Genomic DNA, 19,482 nt, shown 5'->3' on the forward strand with positions numbered 1-19,482 from the left:
TGATCACTGTCCTTACAATGTGTATGATAAACACCCATTTTTTCATGGTCTGTGTGTATATAAATCTCCTCACTGTATTTTCCACTTTATGCATCCGATCAAGTGAGCTGTAGCTCAGGAAAGCTTATGCTCAAATAAACTGGTTAGTCTCTAAGGTACCACAAGTACTCCTTTTCTTTTAACAAGGACGTTGTTACTTTCTCTTGAACAGGCCCCACTGTTGAACTGATACTTCTTTGCATTCACAGTAAAGTGTAACCAATGTTGTGGGGGAGAAGTCGTTCAAGATTTGTGACCAACTGTTAGAACATAACATACTGGGTCAGACCAAAGGTCCATCTAGCCCTGTATCCTGTGTTCGGACAGTGGTCAATGTTAGGTTCCTCAGAGGGAATGAACAGAACAGGTAATCATCAAGTGATCAGTTCTTTGTCGCTCATTCCCAGCTTCTGGCAATAGCAGTTGTTTTACCTTGTGGTGCAGGGGACACATCAGCGCATGATGAGCTATCAATTTTTCTCAACTGGTGGATTGCAAGCTATTGGGGGGTGTCACAAAAGGCAATCGGATAGATGTGAGCCATTGCAAATTTTTAGGGCTGTCAAGCGGAAAAAAAATTAATCACAATTAATTGCATTTTTATTCACACTGTTAAACAATAGAATACCATTTTAAATTTATTATAAATATTTTGGATGTTTTCCTACATTTTCAAATATATTGATTTTAATTACGACACAGAATACAAAGTGTAGAGTGCTCACTTTATATTATTATTTTTCATTACAAATATTTGCACTGTAAAAAAGTGCAATCTACTCGTCAAAGTATGAAGGGGCATACAACCATTTAGGTTATCCGGCACATAAATACCTTGCAATGCTGGCTATAACAGTGCCATGCATATACCTTTTCTCATTTTCAGGTGATGTAAATAAGAAGCAGGCAGCATTATCTCATGCAAATGTAAACAAACTTGTTTGTCTTAGCGATTGGCTGAACAAGAAGTAGGCTTGAGTAGACTTGTAGGCTCTAAAGTTTTATAAATTGCACTTTCAGGATAGAGATTGCACTACAGTACTTGTATGAGGTGAATTGAAAAATACTATTTCTTTTGTTTATCTTCTTTACAGTACAAATATTTGTAATACAAATAATAATATAAAGTGATCACTGTATACTTTGTATTCTGCATTGTAATTGAAATCAATGTATTTGAAAATGTAGAAAAATAGCCAAATATTTATAATAAATTTAAATTGGTATTCTGTTATTGTCTAACAGTGCAATTAAAACTGTGATTAATCACGGTTAATTTTTTAAATCAAGTTAATTTGTGTTGAGTTAATTGCTTGAGTTAACTGCAATTAATTGAAAGCCTTACAAATTCTATTACAATCTAAAGTAAAGAAAAATCTCACTTCCCCATTGGTCACACACCTTACATTTCAAAGTCAAGTATGCTCTGTCAACCTACACAGACACATACAAACAAATAAATTATATACGGTTACTATTGTTATCCTTGATACTTTTTTTATTCTTACTTTTATAGTAAATGTAAGGTAGAGAGTTGTGATATTTTGTTTACTTTGAATAAAGGGTTGCCAACCTGAAAAGGTTGAGAAACACAGAACTATATAATTAATATCTATTGAGATGCAGGATGTTACCCAATGTGTATGCATTTTCATGAGAGATGGAAGGACTGTGCAATAAATATAAAATCTGATGTCATCAGTTATTTATTGCCACTGAACAGATGATTTACTTGGACAATACCATAAACTGAAGGCTACAGGCTCGTTATGTAGACAACAAGTGCCACCTAGTGGAATAGAGGTTACAATGAAGTTGCAATCAAATATTTTTACAAAAATTGAAAGATCAGTAGATACATTTAAAACAGTAGCTGGGAATGGAAAAGGGAAGAGAGGGGCATTGACCTCGTAGGAGATCCTAGATGCTGGTAAGGGAGGATCCTTTTAGGGAATGGCATTGATGGCCTTGTAAGGTAGGCCTGGCACTGATAGTTTTACAATTGATATGCTGCCCCACTCAGGAAAATGAAATTATAGTAAGACAAATACATATTCATGCCATTTCTATGGTCCATTCACAACTGTAAATGGGACAGTGTAACAGTTGCTTCTACCAGACAAAACAGCTGTGCAGTTCTGGGACTGTGAAACAAATTCTCTCAGGAACTAAGGACCGTCACAAACCTCACCACCTTCTTCTCCAAGTAAAAGATGCATTTATTTGACCTTGACTTTTCTAATACAAATGCATAGTAACATGTATATTTAAAAAAAATATTCTAAACTCTATCACAAAAAGACACTTCATTGCATACGCTTCTTACCATGGGGAGAAGATGAGAGAACAAACAACATGTGACAGATGTGTAGTCACATTGCTTAATTCACTACTGGAAGGCACTTGGCTACTATGGTGATGAACGTGGTGTATAGAAAAAAATAGAAAGTGAGCTTCACAGTAGCATCAGGACTTCAGGGAATTAAGAGTACTTAAGGAACCAGCTGAAGCAATCTCAGAACCATTAGCAATTATCTTTGAGAATTCATGGGGATGGGTGAGGTCTCAGAGGAGTGGAGAAGGGGAAACATAATACTTCCCTTAAAAAAGGGGAACAAAGAGGATCCAGGAAATTATAGACCAGTCAGTCTAACTTCAATATCTGAAAAGACAATAGAAGAAATTATTAAACAATCAATTTGTAAGCACAGAGAGGATAATAGAGTTATAAGGAATAGTCAGCATGGATTTGTCAAGAACAAATCATGCCAAACCAACCAAATTTCCTTCCTGGACAGAGTTACTGGCCTAGTAGTTGGGGGGAAGCAGGAGATGTGTTATGCCTTGATTTTAGTAAGGCTTTTGACACAGTCCCATGCAACAGTCTCATAAGCAAACTGGGGAAATGTAGTCTACATGAAATTACTATAAGGTGAGCGCACAACTGACTGAAATATCTTACTCAAAGAGTAGTTATTAATGGTTTACTGTCAAACTGGGAGGGTGTATCTAGTAAGATCCCCCAGAGGTCAGTCCTAGCTCCAATACTATTCAATATTTTAATTAATAACTTGTATAATGGAGTGGAGAGTATGCTTATAAAATTTGCAGATGACACCAAACTGGGAGTGGTTGCAAGCACTGGAGGACAGAATTTGAATTCAAAATGACCTTGACAGATTGGAGAATTGCTTTGAAATCAACAATATGCAATTCATTAAAGATAAGTACAAAGTACTTCACATAGGAAGGAAAAATCAAGTGCACAATTACAAAATGGGGAATAACTGGCGAGATGATAGTACTTCTGAAAAGGGTTTGCGGATTATAGCGGATCGCAAATTGAATATGAGAGAGAGACAAGGTGGGTGAGGTAATATCTTGTATTGGGCCAACTTCTATTGGTGAGAAAGACAAGCTTTCAAGCTTACACAGAGCTCTTCTTCAAATCTGGGAAATGTACTCAGAGTGTCACAGAAAAATACAAGGTGGAACAGATTGTTTACTTTAAGTACTTAACACATATTTCAAGGGACCATTCGTGCGCCTGTTAACACCTTGCCAGTCATAGGTGCTAAAGGGAAAAAAAGCAAAGAACAAGATGAGAATGTTCACAGAAGATGATGGGCAATTATCAAACTAAAGTCAAATACCTTATGGTGCAACTATTTTCTCTGAGATGCTTTAAGTCACCAAACTACTACTCGACATGAGGGTGAGCGTCCACCAAACTGATCATTGATGGCCATGAATGCAAAGGCTTGAATAATTAAAGAAAGAACTAATCTAAATTATTTAAGAACAAACAACAGCTTCCTCTTCCCCCCCGCTTCATTTAGAATGATTTTCAGAGATGTATTCTACAATGCATATTAGCAGAAGAGACATATGCAACCAGATTTCTTTTTAAAATTGAAAGTGAGTGAGGAGAATAGAAAGAGGTGATGTGACTAGAGGTTACAGTATTGCCAACCACAAGTGATCAAAAATCATGAAACAGACCCCTAAAATCATGAGATTTTATAAATAATCAAGTAATATATCATTACCTCACACATTCATAACTGATAACAAATGTTTGCTTATATTTGGTCCAATCTTTGCTGGATGTTCTAACTCATCTCCAGAAAGAAGATCAAGTCAGCTATGCCCTTGATGAGCCCCAACTGTAATTTCTTGTTCTTTGTAGAAACGGAGTTCTATAAAGCCAGTATAATCACTCCTGGGAGGGGGAAAGCGCCCCTCTCTTACTCAACAGTGTCCTCTATGACCAAGTCAGGGATAATATTGAAAGACTTATGAGAAGGCCCAGTCCCATTCTCTTTGGCCAGAGGATTTAGGCTGGAGCATGAGACCTTAAAGGCAGGTGGTACTAAAAGAAAAATATATGTATATTTCCAGTTTAAATTAAAATACTTTATATTGAATCTCCTAGCCAAGATAGCATGTGGGTAGCTGACCATTCTTTAGAGATACAATTAACACAAATAGAACACTCAAGCAGTCAAACCAACTTTAAAAAGACCTTTAAATAAGCTGCACTTCAGTATCTAAGCTGTTATCTGAATAAACAATAGTTTTGTTCTGTAAGTCAGTTTGGGTACAGAAGGTCAATAATAGTTTAGGCCCAGCTCCTATGGCAAAACTTCAATTAACTTAAGGAGCAGGATCAGAAAACATAGAGACAGATTCTGTGGTCATTTTGCACCAATGGGCTAGGACAGAAGAAGCCTTTCTCATTCCCTTTTCATGGCCTTGCATAAAAGGCGGACAAAATTACTGTCCCTCCTATATGGGGAGCTCAAGGATTGGTCTCTGTAGTCCGTCAGGAGTTTACAATACCCTAAATACGATGAGTAGTTATGGCGAAGAGGCCGAGCTTGTCGCTGTTCTCCACTTTGCCCCAGCCCACGGAGTGGAGCCAATCTCATACGATGGAGTAAGCTGTATCCACAAAGGGTGTAATAGTGGGTGTGTTTCTGGGGAGTGCAGGAAAGACAGAATGTTGTTTGGTGCTTGCACTGTGGTGGTACTGCTTCACCTCTTTCAGGAGTGATCTAGCTCTTTGTCAGGAGCACTGACATGCTCCGTGTCAGGAGCACTGATATTAGATGAGATACTGCTATAACACCATATCCCTGTCACAGGATAATTTTCCATAAGGCTCTCATTGGCCTTACTTGGCAGCAGAAAATCATTAGTTTCCAATCACTGGTTGGAAAACTGGAATTTTTTCCTGCAAGAAATTTTGAATGAAAATCTTTCAATTTTTGCTCAAAAACATTTCAGTTTTCCCATGGGAAGTTTTGAATTAATTTGATTAAGATGTTATGTCTGGTTTTTTTTAAACCGAAAACTGAAACCAAATGGCATTTTAAATGGAAACGAACATTTTTTCATATGAAAACATCAATTCAAAATGAGAACTTTTGTTTAGAAATTTTCTGCAAAATGTTTTTGTTGTAATTGATATATTCTGATGAATAATTTGTTTCAACAAAACTGTATTTTTCAAAGGGAAAACTTTCAGCACAATAAATAAATAAATAAAATACAAAATTGACCAGCTCTAATCATTAACCTGTGACAATGTTCCATTCCACTGACAGTCTCTTAATCCACACTCACACCTTTGTGATTGACTTCTTGGCCAAACTGTTTATTGATAGAAACAAGAAAAAAGACAGTGAAAGGCCTAATAGTAACCATTATTTTGAAGCACGTTTCTTCATTTTCCTATCAAAGTACTTGATAAGCTGTGCCACTATTCCAGTCTGACCCGTGGATTCTGGGTAAAATCATTCACCTTGATTAGGCCATCAGGTCCAATGCTGCATAAAAAATGGAATATATATTAAATTCATTGAGACCTGGATTTTCATGATAGTTGTAAGAGAAAACATAATACTAATTATGTTCACCCAATCTCTGCTCCCTGTGCTGTAGTCAAACTTCTCTTCTCTCCAAACTGTGCTCTTTGGCCCTCCTCCTACTCCAGTTGAAGTCAATGAAAACATTTGCATTGACTTTAGTGGGAGTTGGATGGAATCCTTTGTCTCTTTCATCCATCCCAGATCATGACTTTTCCCATGGCATCCTGTACACTTGGAACAAGTTTTTAATTTATTTACATCAAGATGCTTCCCTTTTTCAAAATACACCTAACAATCCATGAAGCATTTTCTATAATGTTATATTGTTATACCATTTACTATAATGACCATTCGTCATTCTGGGCATACTTGTTTTACTCTATTTAGCTATATTGCACTGTTGTAACTTCAGGGGCAGAGCTTCACCTGGTATAAATTGTCAAAGCTTCTTTGAAATCAGTGGAGCTACGCCAGTTTTTCTAGCTGAGGATCTGCCCCTTAGAGTGTAAGCTATCTGGGACAGGGGCTTGTTACTTGTTTAGTTCTATATAAATAATAAATGGTAACAATCCTTAGGACTCTGCCATTTGAACTCTGTGCTTTTCTTTGGACTGAAAGAATTTGGTGCTGGGACAACATCTTTCTTTGTCTCCTTTGAAGCATTTAGCACACCTTTTGGTGCTATACAATAAATAATAATGATTCCTCCTCTTTCCTGTCTCTTCACTTCCCCATTATTATTGGTCTTTATTGCTCCCTCATAATTAACTTTCACTCCCTCATTTTAACAATTCTTTCTCTATGACTGCTACTATTTTCACTTCTTCCTTTCACTTCACTTCTTTCTCTCTCTCTACCTTCTGCCTCTCTTTTCTACTGTCTCCCTTCCTCGTTTGTTTCTCCATCCTTCCTGCAGTTTAATAACTACAGCATAAATACATGCCTCTGATGAAGGAAGCTTTAACTGTGGTTGACAGTTGACAGAGATTTACTTACACCTCCTGTTCAATGTAATTCAGCATTCGGCTGACATGGGATGCTGAAATCTCCCCGTCCACTTCAGCAATGTATGTGTAGAGAAACTGGAAAGTGCTAAAAGGAATACGTGGAGGTCCACTGTCATAATCGCTGGATAAAACCTCACATATAATCTTCAGTGTTTTTGCAATAGTCTATTGGGAAAATAAAGTAAAATAAGTGAGCCTCACTTTTGGCAATATCAATGAAGAGACTAGAGGCCTACTTTTCTTGGTATGGAGAGAAACACTGTCATAAAGACACCAAAAATTAGTCTGCAAAGCCATAAATAAAGGACTGAATGATAAATGACAATGTAACGAATAAATGGAGAGGTCTGCTGGGATCTCCAGGAGCGGGATTAAGGCTTTATTTTATTTAACTTCTTTATTAATGGTCTGGAAGATGAGATAAGTATTTAGAGATTGTTTGATGGATAGTACTATTATAAATGTGACATTATTCATATTATAAATAGTACATTTATTTTGCAGGTGACACTGAGGGCTAGATTTTGTCTTTAGGCCCAGCTTTGTGTGAGGGCTGATTATTGAACGGTTGCATTTCAGGAATAGCTCTAAGAGACATTGAACCTTTGCGGTTCATCTCCCTCTCTTTTTTCTTGTTACTCTGGCTGGGCAGCACTTTACTTTTGGCCTATACCAGCAGCAAATTTTGACACTCTGTGCTGGCTGGTGCATTAGGGAATGGAGTTAAGGCTTTGCCAATTACCAGCCCCTCCATCCAAACCTGCCTTAGGTAAATGGGCATAGATTATGCACCTGTGCACTTCAATTTAAGGTCTGGTTAACCAGTTAAGGGGGTGTAAGAGGTTTTCAAACTCCGTCTTATTCTCCTGTGTGGGAGCATTTATTATCCAAGTCAAAGTCTAGTGCAAAAGTGGGAAGCAAAAAGAAAAGGAGTACTTGTGGCACCTTAGAGACTAACCAATTTATTTGAGCATAAGCTTTCGTGAGCTACAGCTCACTTCATCGGAGTATGCATCCGATGAAGTGAGCTGTAGCTCACGAAAGGTTATGCTCAAATAAATTGGTTAGTCTCTAAGGTGCCACAAGTACTCCTTTTCTTTTTGCGAATACAGACTAACACGGCTGTTACTCTGAAACATGCAAAAGTGGGAGGTATTCCAAACAAGATCTAATTCTATAATCTGGACTCAAGCAAAATTCCCATTAAAGTCAACTAATATAAAGGGACCTGAAAAGTTATCAGTATGGGACGGAAATACTAAAATAAAATTCATCCTGGAAAAATGCAAACTAAAATATTTTGTGGAGTGGGAACTCAGCTATTCAATGGGAAGGACAAATCTAGAGCACAGTAATGACAAAGTGGTGATGGTGAACAGCAATATGATGGCACAAAACACTCCACTGTGAATGTGGTTTTCATATGTAGAGAAATTATGTCACAGACTACAGGAATAACAATCCTATTGTGCAGTTTATGATTCAGGTGGGATTGCGCCTGCAACACTATACTTCTCAATACCAGAAAGAGGTTGACAAATTGGAGGGAATTCAGAGAATAGCAACAAAAATTATTTAAGGGCTGTAGGAATTAATTTATAAGAAAAGACTCAAAGAAGAAATTATGTAAAAGTTGGGTATGTTATGAGTAATGAAATATATTATAATTATTTGTTGTGGTGTCATTTGAGATCTCAACCCCATTGGGCGGTGTGATGGGGTGGACTAGGCCCTGCCACACCCCACCCCAGAAAAGGGCAGTAAAGCAGTCCTCCAAACTGCCTAGAGCGGCTGTGAGGGAAGCAGCCAATCAGGGCCCAACAGACTAGTGTAAAAAGAGGTGCAGGGCCAGAGTGGGGGAGTTCCTTGCTAGAGCTGGATGGTGTGTGGATGGCTGAGGGATCTGCAGTACCTTGGATGAGGTAGTGCTGCCAGAAGCTGGGGAGAGTGAGAAGGACTCCGGAGTGGGTTGCGGGGACTCCATCAGGACAAGGCCCTAAGGTAAGGGTGAAGATGGCACAGGGCTTCGGGGAAGTGGCCCAAGCAATTAGAACAGTGGTGGGACTTAGATAAAGGGACACAGTGGACAGCTGCTATCTACAGGGTCCTTGGGTTGGCACCTGGAATAGTGGATGGGCCTTGGTCCCTCCCATCTCCATTAACCATTGGGGGAAGTGGCCTGGACACTGAGGCATCCCAGGGCAAGTAAATAAACTGCAACAGCCCAGCTGGAGAGTTGTGGACGGAAAGTAAGGTGACCAGACAGCAAGTGTGAAAAATCAGGACGGGGGTGGGGGTAATAGGAGCCTATATAAGAAAAAGCCCCAAATATTGGAACTGTCCCTTTAAAATCAGGACATCTGGTCACCTTAATGGAAAGGCCCTAAGAGAGTGAAGACTTTATCGCCAGGGAGGGAGCCCTGGGGCACTACCCTATCCTGGAGCAGGGACAACTTGTGGGAGACATTACAGAGGGCACTGAGAGAGACCCCTGTTGGGCTTGTATCCCAGAAGGGGTTTTGCTTTGCTTTTATTACACCGACTGTGTGTGACTTGGCCAGAGGGCTGAGTCACCGAAGACCCACCACAAAGAGAGAGAGAGAGTGCAGGCACATGCACTTGGCCAGAGGGCACTTGTGAGAGGTGAGTGCGACCCCATTACAGGCGGGTAGTATATAAACATAACAAAAGAATGGTCCCTGTTGCAAAAAGTTTACAATATAAGATGACAGACTGGTACAGTACAACAAATAAAAACTGTCTGCAAGATCTGAAATGTGTAAACAACAAGAAAAACTAAGAGTTGCTTAGGATGGTATACTCTGGGGAGCTGGAACCTCACCTTTTTACGAGTGCTGTCATCAGCTAAGGTGAAACAAAGTTCTTTTGCTTAGGAAAGTACAGGAAACAAACGAACAAAAGGAAGGATCTAGGAACAACAGAAGCAGAGCTGCAAGCCACCAAATCACACTAGAAAACAGGATGACCAGCTCTATCGGCAATTATCTATAAGATAGGAAAAAAGCTGCATAATCATGAAGGACTTCAATCTGAGTGACACATGCTGGAGGTCTCATGCCACCAGTACTAAAACATCCTTGGAATTTATAAAAATTATAGATGACTGTTTCCTAACTCAAAAATTGTTGCATCCAACATGGGGCAATATATATTAGACCATCTCTTGACAGATAAAGAGGAATTGATCACAGACATAAAAATTAGAGGATACTTAGGTGTAAGTGATCATGACTTGGCTATATTTGTTATGTGTAAGCACAATAAATTCCAAACCAGTAATATACGTACTTGGTGTTTTTACAAGGACCAGTTTCACAAAACTGAAAACAATTAAGAGACAAATCAGCGGGGAGAAAACTTGAAACTGTTCAAGAAGGTTTTACTAGATGTACAAAAAGGCACAACTGAGGAGGAAGATTATGGTGGTTAAAAAACCTGCCTGGTTTAGAGAGGAAGTGACAACAGCTATAAAAAATAAAAATATATAACAAATGAGAAAAAGAGGTGACTAACAGCAGTGAATATAAATTGGAAGCTAGGAGTTGAAGTAAATTGATAAGGTAAGCAAAAGGACAAAAGGCAAAATCTGTGGACAGCAAAGTTATGGACAAGAAGGAATTTAAGTATATTAGGAAGAAAAGGAATCCTAAAAACAGTACAGATCCATTATTACATGGAAATAGTAGAATTGTCAATAACAATGCAGAAAGGGCAGAAATGTTTAATAAATATTTCTGTTCTGTGTTTGGGGAGAAAAAAATGATGTAGTCATATCATATGACTATTAAATAGTTTCCATTCCAACAGTAACTAAAGGAGGATGTTAAATAGCAACTATTAAAGTGAGATTTTTTTTTAAAACTCCTGGATGCAAGTTAGCTGGGCCTGCTGATTTAAAATTGTCTAAGGAGCTCATTGGACCATTACTGTGGATTTTCAATAAGTCTTGGAACAGTGGGAAAGTTCCAGAGCACTGGAAGAAAGCTAATGTTGTGCTAATATTTAAACAGGCAAATGGGATGATCCAGTTAATTATAGGCCTGTCAGTCTGATATTGATCTCTGGCAAAATAATGGAATGGCTGATATAGGACTCAATTTACACAGAGTTAAAGAATACAATGGTGTTATAGAAAATAGACCTGTCAGACTAATCTATTTTTTTGTTTTGTTTTGAGAGTATGAGCTTGGTTGATAAAGGTAAGAGTATTGATGTGATATACTTAAACTTCTGTTAGGTGCTTGACTTGGTACTGCATGACATTTTGATTAAGAAACTAGAAGAATACAAAATCAACAATGGTACACATTAAATGGATTAAAAACTAGCTAAGTGATAGGTTTCAAAATGTAATTGTAAACAGGGAATCCTCATTAAACCGGTGTGTTTCTCCAGGAGTCCTACAGAGATTGGTTTTTGACGCTATGCAATTTAGCAGTTTTATCAATAACTTGGAAGAAAACAAAATAATTACTGATAAAATGACATAAAGATTGGGGAGTAGTAAATAATGAAGAGGACAGTTCATTGACACAGGGTTATCTGGATCACTTGGTAAGCTGGGTGCCAGCAAACAATGTGTTTCAATGTGACCAAATGTTGTATCGTGGGAAGCAATAACTCTGAAAAAGATTTGGGGGTCAGGGTGGACATCTAGCTGAACATTAGTTCCAAGAGTGATATTGTGACTAAAAGGGCAAATTATTCTTTGATGTATAAATAGGGATAAGGAGATTGCCTTACTTCTGTGTTTGGCCCTGGTGTCCATACTTCAAGAAGGATGATGAAAAATTGGAAAGGGTTCAGAGAAGACCCATGAAAATGATTAAAGGATTGGAAAACATGTCTTTTAGAAAAAGATTCAAGGAGATCAATCTATTTAGCTTAACAAAGAGAAGGTTGAGGGTTGACTTGATCACAGCCTATGAGTACCTACATGGAGAACAGAAATCTGATAATAGAGGACTCTTCAATTTAGCAGACAAAGGTATATCAGGACCAATGGCTGGAAGTTGAAGCTAGACAAATTCAGAGCAGAAATAAGGTGCAAATTTAACAGTGAGGGAAACTAATCATTAGAATAATTTACTGAGGATTGTGGTGGATTCTCTCTTACAATAGATATAAGATCACACCATTCATACAGTGTAAAGCATGCCTGGTTGGTTGGTACTGTTTTTACAGTGACTGCCTTGCACATTGGGGGCCCCCACCCTGCATTCTGTGTGCATCTAAACTTCTGATGAAGAGAGGTTCAGTTGTATAATGGATGATGGACTTAATTTGATGCACCAGTGTTTTCCATTGTGTGCCACTAACCATAACCTTTTAGAGTTCATCATTTGTAAAAACTCACCTTTAATGTAAAGGTCTGAAATATAAAACTATATTTCAAGCCCTCCTGGCCAGGAATCTTGACTTTTAAGAAATATTTCTGAAAAGCACCGAACTCATTTTTGAATGCTGTAAAAATATTAACCTTAATCATGAAGGGATGTGAAACATCCTTCAGATCATGAGAGCTCTGGTGAAGCTGGGATGGTTGTGAACCTTAAATGTTTAGGGCCCTGATATATCATTGTAACAGGATGGCTTGCCCATGGTCTGGAGTGCCTGGGGCTAAGTTAGCCTGATCACAAGATGAGCCCCACCTGCGAGGAATCTGGTGATTCTAATATAAAGGGCAACAGGAAGCTGCAGGGAGGGGTGCGGCCAGGAGTAAAAGTAACTCCAGACACTTACCGGTACTGGGCCTCGGCTGGGGCCTCTGGCAGAAGGGGCGGGGCTGAGGGTCAGCACCCGCTCTTCCAGGCCACTTGGCGCTCCAGTAGTGATTTAAAGGGCCTGGGGCTCCGGACGCCGCTGCTGCAGCCATGCTTTAATGTGGGCTGCATACGGGCCGGTGCGGGTTCTTCCCGGTATGCCGTACCGGCCAGTACCGGCTCACTTTCACCTCTGGGTGTGGCTGAGAGAGAGTAGCTGAGATTGCTAGAGCCAGGAGGTCTGGCAGTAAATTCAGAAAAGAGGAGTTTATGTGGAGAAGGTGGAAAGAGCAGCTATGAAGAACACGTTTGGTTCCTGTAGAACACTAGCCAGATAGAGCCTGTGAATGGGAGTTTAAGAAGGGAAGTTGAGCTGAAACATGTTTGTTTTTGGACTTTTGAGTCCAAAACTTTTTTTTCCAGTTAGCGGTTTAATATTCTATATTGCACAGAAGATTGCAAGACTCTTGAATCCCACAAGATGGAGCCAATTTATTGTATAATGACCAGCCCTACCTTATTCTAAGACCGACAAAGGGTCCCTCATTATTTCTTTGAAATAAACTAGTACACATGTATTTTGTTTAACTGGATTCATGGAAGCGTCACTGGCACCTCATGGAAAACTTTTTACTTAGAGACAATTCTGCTGATGTGAATGTTTCTCACTAGTAGAGGCATTAGCATGAAAACAGGAGCTTTATTGTCTGGGACTTCATTGACTCCAACTGTTTGTTGCTCACCTGAAGTCAAAATTTTCTGTGACATCAAAATTATCTGCACAAAACCTAAGTCTAATGTCACAATTAGAATATTATGAATTTAATTGAGGAATATGCTGAAGGAAGAGATGAATGCCTAAGCACAAATATCCCATTTTCATAAAAAGGTCCCTAATGAAACAAAAGAGAAGTGAAATACAGAAAATAGGATTTCTAAATAGAACTATCTCTAAATGGAATGATTTTTAAGATTTGCTATGATGCAAAAATTCCTAGTGATACTGACTGATCATATTGAACACAATCACCACTGATGTAAAACTTGTAAAGGTTTTAGTTAACTCATTTTAAGCACTGTTATATTTATTGTTTCAGGAGCAGATTGATACATTTTAAAGCCATGAGGGACCATTATGATCATCTAGTCTGACCTGCTAACTATAAGCCATAGAAGATCATCCTAGAACTTCTGCTTCAAGTCCATAACTTCTGTCTGAGCTATAGCATATCTTTTAGAAACATATCTAATCTTGACTTAAAGATTGCAAGTGATGGAGAATCCACCACATGCCTAAGTATTTTGTTCCAATGGCTAACTACCCTCACTTTTTTTTTTAAAGTTTGTCTTAGAGAATACATTCACCTTCTCTGCAATAGATCAGATAGGATTTGAACATGCAGCCACTTACCCACAGAGCACAACATGTTCTGCTGCTCCATTAAGCCATTCCAGGTATGTTGAGAATATAAATATATGTTAATAAAAATGTACATTTATTAATGCCTATTTCAAATTATAAGAATCTAAAAGGGCACCTATCCTAGGTCCTAAGAGCCCCTGACATTTTCCTAAAATGTCCATCATAACAAATCCAGCAGGAAACCCCACCATATACCAAACACAAGTATCTAAACTCTTAACCCAAAGCTTCATTAAAATTTTGAATTTTGCAGCATACCCTGAAGGCCAACAGAATGTGGCTATTTCAGACCCAGCAGGAAAATGAGTTCCAAAGTCAAGGGGCCCTCATGGGGAACACTTCCTAACACTTCTAAACCAAGAGGGTTGCAGATCAAACGGATAGGAAAAATGTGAATCTAGAACATAGGATGTGGTACCAAGTTCCCTCCAACACTTTTAGAATCTCAGTCAGCACCAACAGGTGAAATTTATGTGGAGTGACAAGATGTTGTTCTGTCTTCATGGAAACAGAGAATTTGCTCCAAATGTGCATAATTTTTCTCTTAAAAGAACTATACATTTCCTCACACTGGGAGGAATTTAGACTCTCAGTGCAGAAAGCCAGAATAAACCAAGCTATCCATCACCCAAAGCAAATCTATTGACTGAAATATTGTGGATGCTATGGTGGAGACAACCTCTTTTTGCCTCCCTTGTAGTTATGACATATGTGTCTAGAAAAACCTTTATGTTACAATCAGATAAAGTCTATAACTCTGCCACTGTCACTCCTAGCTGTCTTCCCCTATTGTTGCAAATCATCTGTAAAACAATGTGAACTGTTATAATGAGGTTGGGAAAGAGGATCCAGGTACCACTATATCAGTGGTAGAGAAAATAAATCTTGTTATAAAAGCCTAATATGACATTGATCAGTTGGAGGAGCAATACTCTTGCAGAGCCTTCTATAAATGCTCTGGTTCCTTGACCTCTGAGGGCAGATGGTCAAAATAACTCCCTCATCCCAAAATGAAAGGTGTGTGCTGAACTCAAAGCCAGGAGGTGTGTTTGATCCATGACCTGGGTAAAATATCCAATTGCTCAACCTCCAATCTCAACCCGAAACACTAAATCAGCTATGTAAAGAATATAGAAACGTGAATGAAAAAGTGTAGATAAACTTACAACTCCAAGAGAGCTACATGCCAGGGCTAAAAACTTAAGCCATTCAATTTCTTCGGTAAAACGACCAACATTCATAACACTCTCAAATAAGTCTGTTGGGAGATTCAGCACCTTCCACATGTGGGCCAGTTCATCTACATGGATTATCAGTCTGCCACTCACCTGGAAATAAATACATAATAATATGCATCACAGGTAAAGAAATATCTTTCCCTTTCATTTCCAGTTTTGCTATTCTTTAAACTGAAATCTCAGCCCAAACATCCCCACCCTTATTAACTATGAAATCTGGAGAGTCATTGAGGGGCTTGAACATTTTCTCCAAGAAGTACAGAACAGAAGAAATCTAAAGCACAGAATGGGTTCCTAACAAAGTCCTTGCACTATGCTTGGCATGAAGTAAATTAGTCTTTTGGGTCAGTGGTAAGTACCACCAGGGTACTATGTCAAAATAAAGACAGTATTGATGTCAGAGTATTTGACACAATGGGCACTCTGAGGGTGCTGAAGTTCAGCTTCAGGCCTTGCCATACTGAATCTACACTAACAGAGCAGGATGCCCAGCTGGGGCACTTTACTTAGATTTGTTCTAGACTTTTGCTTTTGAAATAGTCTGGGCTGACTTTGAATTGGATTTATGGAAAGAGCTGATGATGCTAGAGAGCCTTCAGGAGCAACTGGATGTCTGACACACATTTTGCAGGCAGGGTTAAGAAAGCTATTTGTAGATTTGATCCAAATAGAAATGAAGACTGAGGACAGTGATGATTCCAAGCTGTAAATTTTGATATAATTAACAGTGTGAGTTAAGGAAACAAATTGTTTCTGCTGCATCTGGCAGGACTTCAATTTTATGAACATATAGCCTGAGTGCGTAACCTTTACTGTTGCTGAATACTTATGCAAATAATTCCATTGAGTACAGTGGCATTACTTGTGTGAGTAAGTGTTCACCGCATTGGAAAAGGTTGTCCAATCAGGACCAAAGGGAGTACAATTCAAGGAATATTTTATTTTGTACTGTTGCATCTAGCCAAGGAGTCACATTTTTAAAGGTCTTATTTCTCAGTTCTTCATTGGTAGAAACCTGTGATTTTTTTTCAAAGATACCAGCTAATATATTAGTATTCTCCATACACATTTTACTTGTATTCATTGAATAGAGTATTTGCAGAGATAACATTGAAAGCAAATACATTTTCTCAGACTGCAAATGTAGTATCCGTAACATTATTAAAGAAGCAAAATAGCATATGGATGTAAATATTCTGTCTCTATATATTTGCCCCAGAAAGTAAATTAGATGTTTCTTACTCGTTGGTGTAAGACCTTTAAGAGCTCTGGAGTGAGTTCTGCCCAGTTTGACAAAGGTACCCTTTCTGATCGCTCTCTTACTGGAGGTAAATCACCACGGGCCACAGCACTAAAGTAACTAGACAGAGAAAGACAGACAGATGCTTGCTTTCTAAATGCTTTTAACAGAAGCAGATATTAAACATAATGGTTCATATGATTTATGCTTACTAAATAGAAGACAATTGGATTTCAACTATCTGATGCAGCAGCTTCTGTTTAAGCAGCACTGCTTTTAATCAGAGAAGTACTGTGCTATCAAACAACTTTCCTTTCATTCCTGCATATAAGTGGTATTTTTAGGGCTTGAATCATCTCCCGTTGTAGTCAGTGGGAGTTCTTCCATTGACTTCAATGGTCTTTATATTCAGCCCATAGTATTTCTTTGGACATCTAATTTTTGGCCCTGATTCAGGAAGGCATTAAAGCATAAGCGTAATTCCATCCCTATTCAGGATAGTATGTTAGCATATGCTTAAGAGCACTTCATGAATAAAAGTGCTTTCCTGAATCAGGGTCGTTAAATGAAAATCATCTTTTAAAGAAACCATACATTTTCTCACAAATTTTAGGACAAGTCTGTGATATTATCAAATAGAAGCAAATATGTTACAATAAAAGAGAACTTTCCTCCTAATAAAATATTAATGGTCATACAGTATACATCTTTTTCTCTTTAATAATGAACAGCACTACATTCAAAATGCTTTATTGTTGTTCCAAAGGAAACTAGTATTCTGGAAATAATACAGACCGGCTTTAGCTATAATACATTGGTGCCCAAGCTTATTGTACAGGAGGGCCACATAAGCCTAAGCACAACCTACATATATTAAGATGTAAAGTCAGCAGTATTGATTTATATTTTAAGTTCAGCTTGTTTTGTATGTATTTAGATAGACAATACTGTTTACAGAAACAACCTATTTACACACTTGTGTAAACTAAAATAATGCAAACATAACGACAAAATGTAAATGAATTGGCCATTAGTATATTGTGTTGAAGTAGGCTGTGGGCCTTCTGAGTGCTCTGCTGGACCATGTACGACCCATGGGCAGTAGGCTAGGTACCCCTGCTATAATACATTAAACTTATACTGAATAAGGTGAAAGACAATAGGACTGAGGGGGCAGGCATAGCTCAGTGGTTTGAGCATTAGCCTGCTAAACCCAGGATTGCAAGTTCAATCCTTGAGGGGGCCATTTGGGGCAAAAATTGGGGATTGGTCCTGCTTTGAGCAGGGGGTTGGACTAGATGACCTCCTGAGGTCCCTTCCAACCCTGATACTCTATTATTTAAAAAGTAAATAAATAAAATCTTATGGTTCAGTCTATTTATCAACTGTAATTAGCTACTTTTTTTACTTAGGTTAAAGTGTTAACTTTCTCTATCACCCACATATGCCAATATCAGATGAGGGAGTTGACATTTCAGGATAGGCGTGTTCATTAGACAAATTAGATGTCAAATTGATTTAAACACTCATGCCACTCCATGCACTGAATTACCCTGGGAAAAACTCCTTGTGCAGTAATTCAGTCCCCACAGCATTTAAACTTGAAAAAGGATAATAAATTTAACGCATAGTTTGGGATTGCTGCAGTGCTGAACACTGTTTAAAAAACAAAACAATGAAACCACCTTGTAATCTATTGGATTTACTAACAATTTATCCTTTCTGTTGTTCTGGGGGCACTTCAAATCAGGCCACTCACTAATTTAGTGGTCACTGGAGAGTTGTTCCGTGCTAAAGAAAAGGGAGGATGGATTGCAAAGATATGAGGCCATATCCTGGTGTAAATCAGTATAGATACATCAATTTTAAATTGAGCTATGCTGATTTCTACCAGATTAGCATAGAACCCATTTTTAAAAAATGAACTAGCACAATAGATGTGTGCACGTGTGATATACACCTTACTCTCATTGCCCCTGGATGGTGAAGAGTTTTGAGTGTTATAGACCGGTGTTTCTAAAATGTCCATAATTTATTAAAGTGCTGAATTTATCTGGGGACTCACTCTTCAGAGGAATTTCATTTTAAACAGTCTCAATTCCAGGTGGCAACTGTACATCTGGGAACATACAGTGATCACCAGCATCTCAACCTTTGACTAGATTAAATTAATAGTGTGCCTGCTGTAGAGACACTTAAAATACCAGATCTCCAGCCGTAGTGGGGACAAAGAAAAGGTAAGTGTGGGTCTCTCATAAATATTAACTTTGGAGCACAAGACAAGCCAAATCTGGAGAGGAAATGAACACCTGCAATTCACATTGACTTCACAGTGTTGCCAGATGCTCAGTAGATCTCAAAAGCTATTGTGCAGCAGCAATCAGATTTTCAACTGGTGTAAATCAATGTAGCTCCAATGGATATATTCACTGAAGTTGAGTTCAGTGGGTAGATCCAGTGAAGTGATTAACTTTTCCATGGTGGCCAGCAAATCTTTTATAATGGGGGTTTGATTTTTTTTAAGTTAGGAAAAAATGAACATACTCAGACGCCCATTGGAGCAGATCTGGAGGCTGGGTTCGAATAGCAGCTTTTGTAAACTGTTTCAGCAGTTCTGGCAGTTCTGGAGGGATGCATATTTGCTTATCTGTATATGGCATAATTACTGCACCTATGGGGAAAAATAACAGTTTTGTAACATACTCTGTCTATGCTGAAAATGTGTTTAAAAATAAGTAATACAATCTTGTTAGAAAAGCAATCAATACTTTGGAAAGATCTGTTTTAATTTGTGAACTATTTTGGTGGCTCAGTTGCTGGCTATAAATAAGAACAAATAAGGCACTATACTACACATGTTATAAAACCAAATGAAAAAG

At 38.3% G+C, this 19,482-nt stretch overlaps 1 protein-coding gene across 1 annotated transcript; it reads right to left on the reverse strand.

The window, feature by feature from the left end:
• Positions 1-5,803: 5,803 nt before the first annotated feature.
• Positions 5,804-19,263, reverse strand: LOC144272418 (ropporin-1). The gene is made up of 5 exons (XM_077830437.1): positions 19,148-19,263; positions 16,606-16,723; positions 15,292-15,453; positions 6,909-7,084; positions 5,804-5,870 (listed from the first exon to the last, which is right to left on the reverse strand). The coding sequence occupies exons 1-5, from the start codon at positions 19,261-19,263 to the stop codon at positions 5,804-5,806; spliced, it is 639 nt and encodes a 212-aa protein (XP_077686563.1).
• Between the last annotated feature and the right edge of the window lie 219 nt (positions 19,264-19,482).

This window comes from Eretmochelys imbricata, chromosome 11 (genome assembly GCF_965152235.1).
Source record: "Eretmochelys imbricata isolate rEreImb1 chromosome 11, rEreImb1.hap1, whole genome shotgun sequence".
Taxonomy (NCBI): domain Eukaryota; kingdom Metazoa; phylum Chordata; order Testudines; family Cheloniidae; genus Eretmochelys; species Eretmochelys imbricata.

What these genes read in the sequence shown, in the direction of transcription:
- LOC144272418 (XM_077830437.1), bottom strand. Translation starts at nt 19,263, where the DNA reads ATGCCATATACAGATAAGCAAATATGCATCCCTCCAGAACTGCCAGAA. An exon ending in CTGCTCCAATGGGCGTCTGA is followed by an intron (nt 16,724 to 19,147) that starts GTATGTTCATTT and finishes TTCTCTGTCTAG; the next exon opens with TTACTTTAGTGCTGTGGCCC. An exon ending in TAAAGGTCTTACACCAACGA is followed by an intron (nt 15,454 to 16,605) that starts GTAAGAAACATC and finishes ATTTATTTCCAG; the next exon opens with GTGAGTGGCAGACTGATAAT.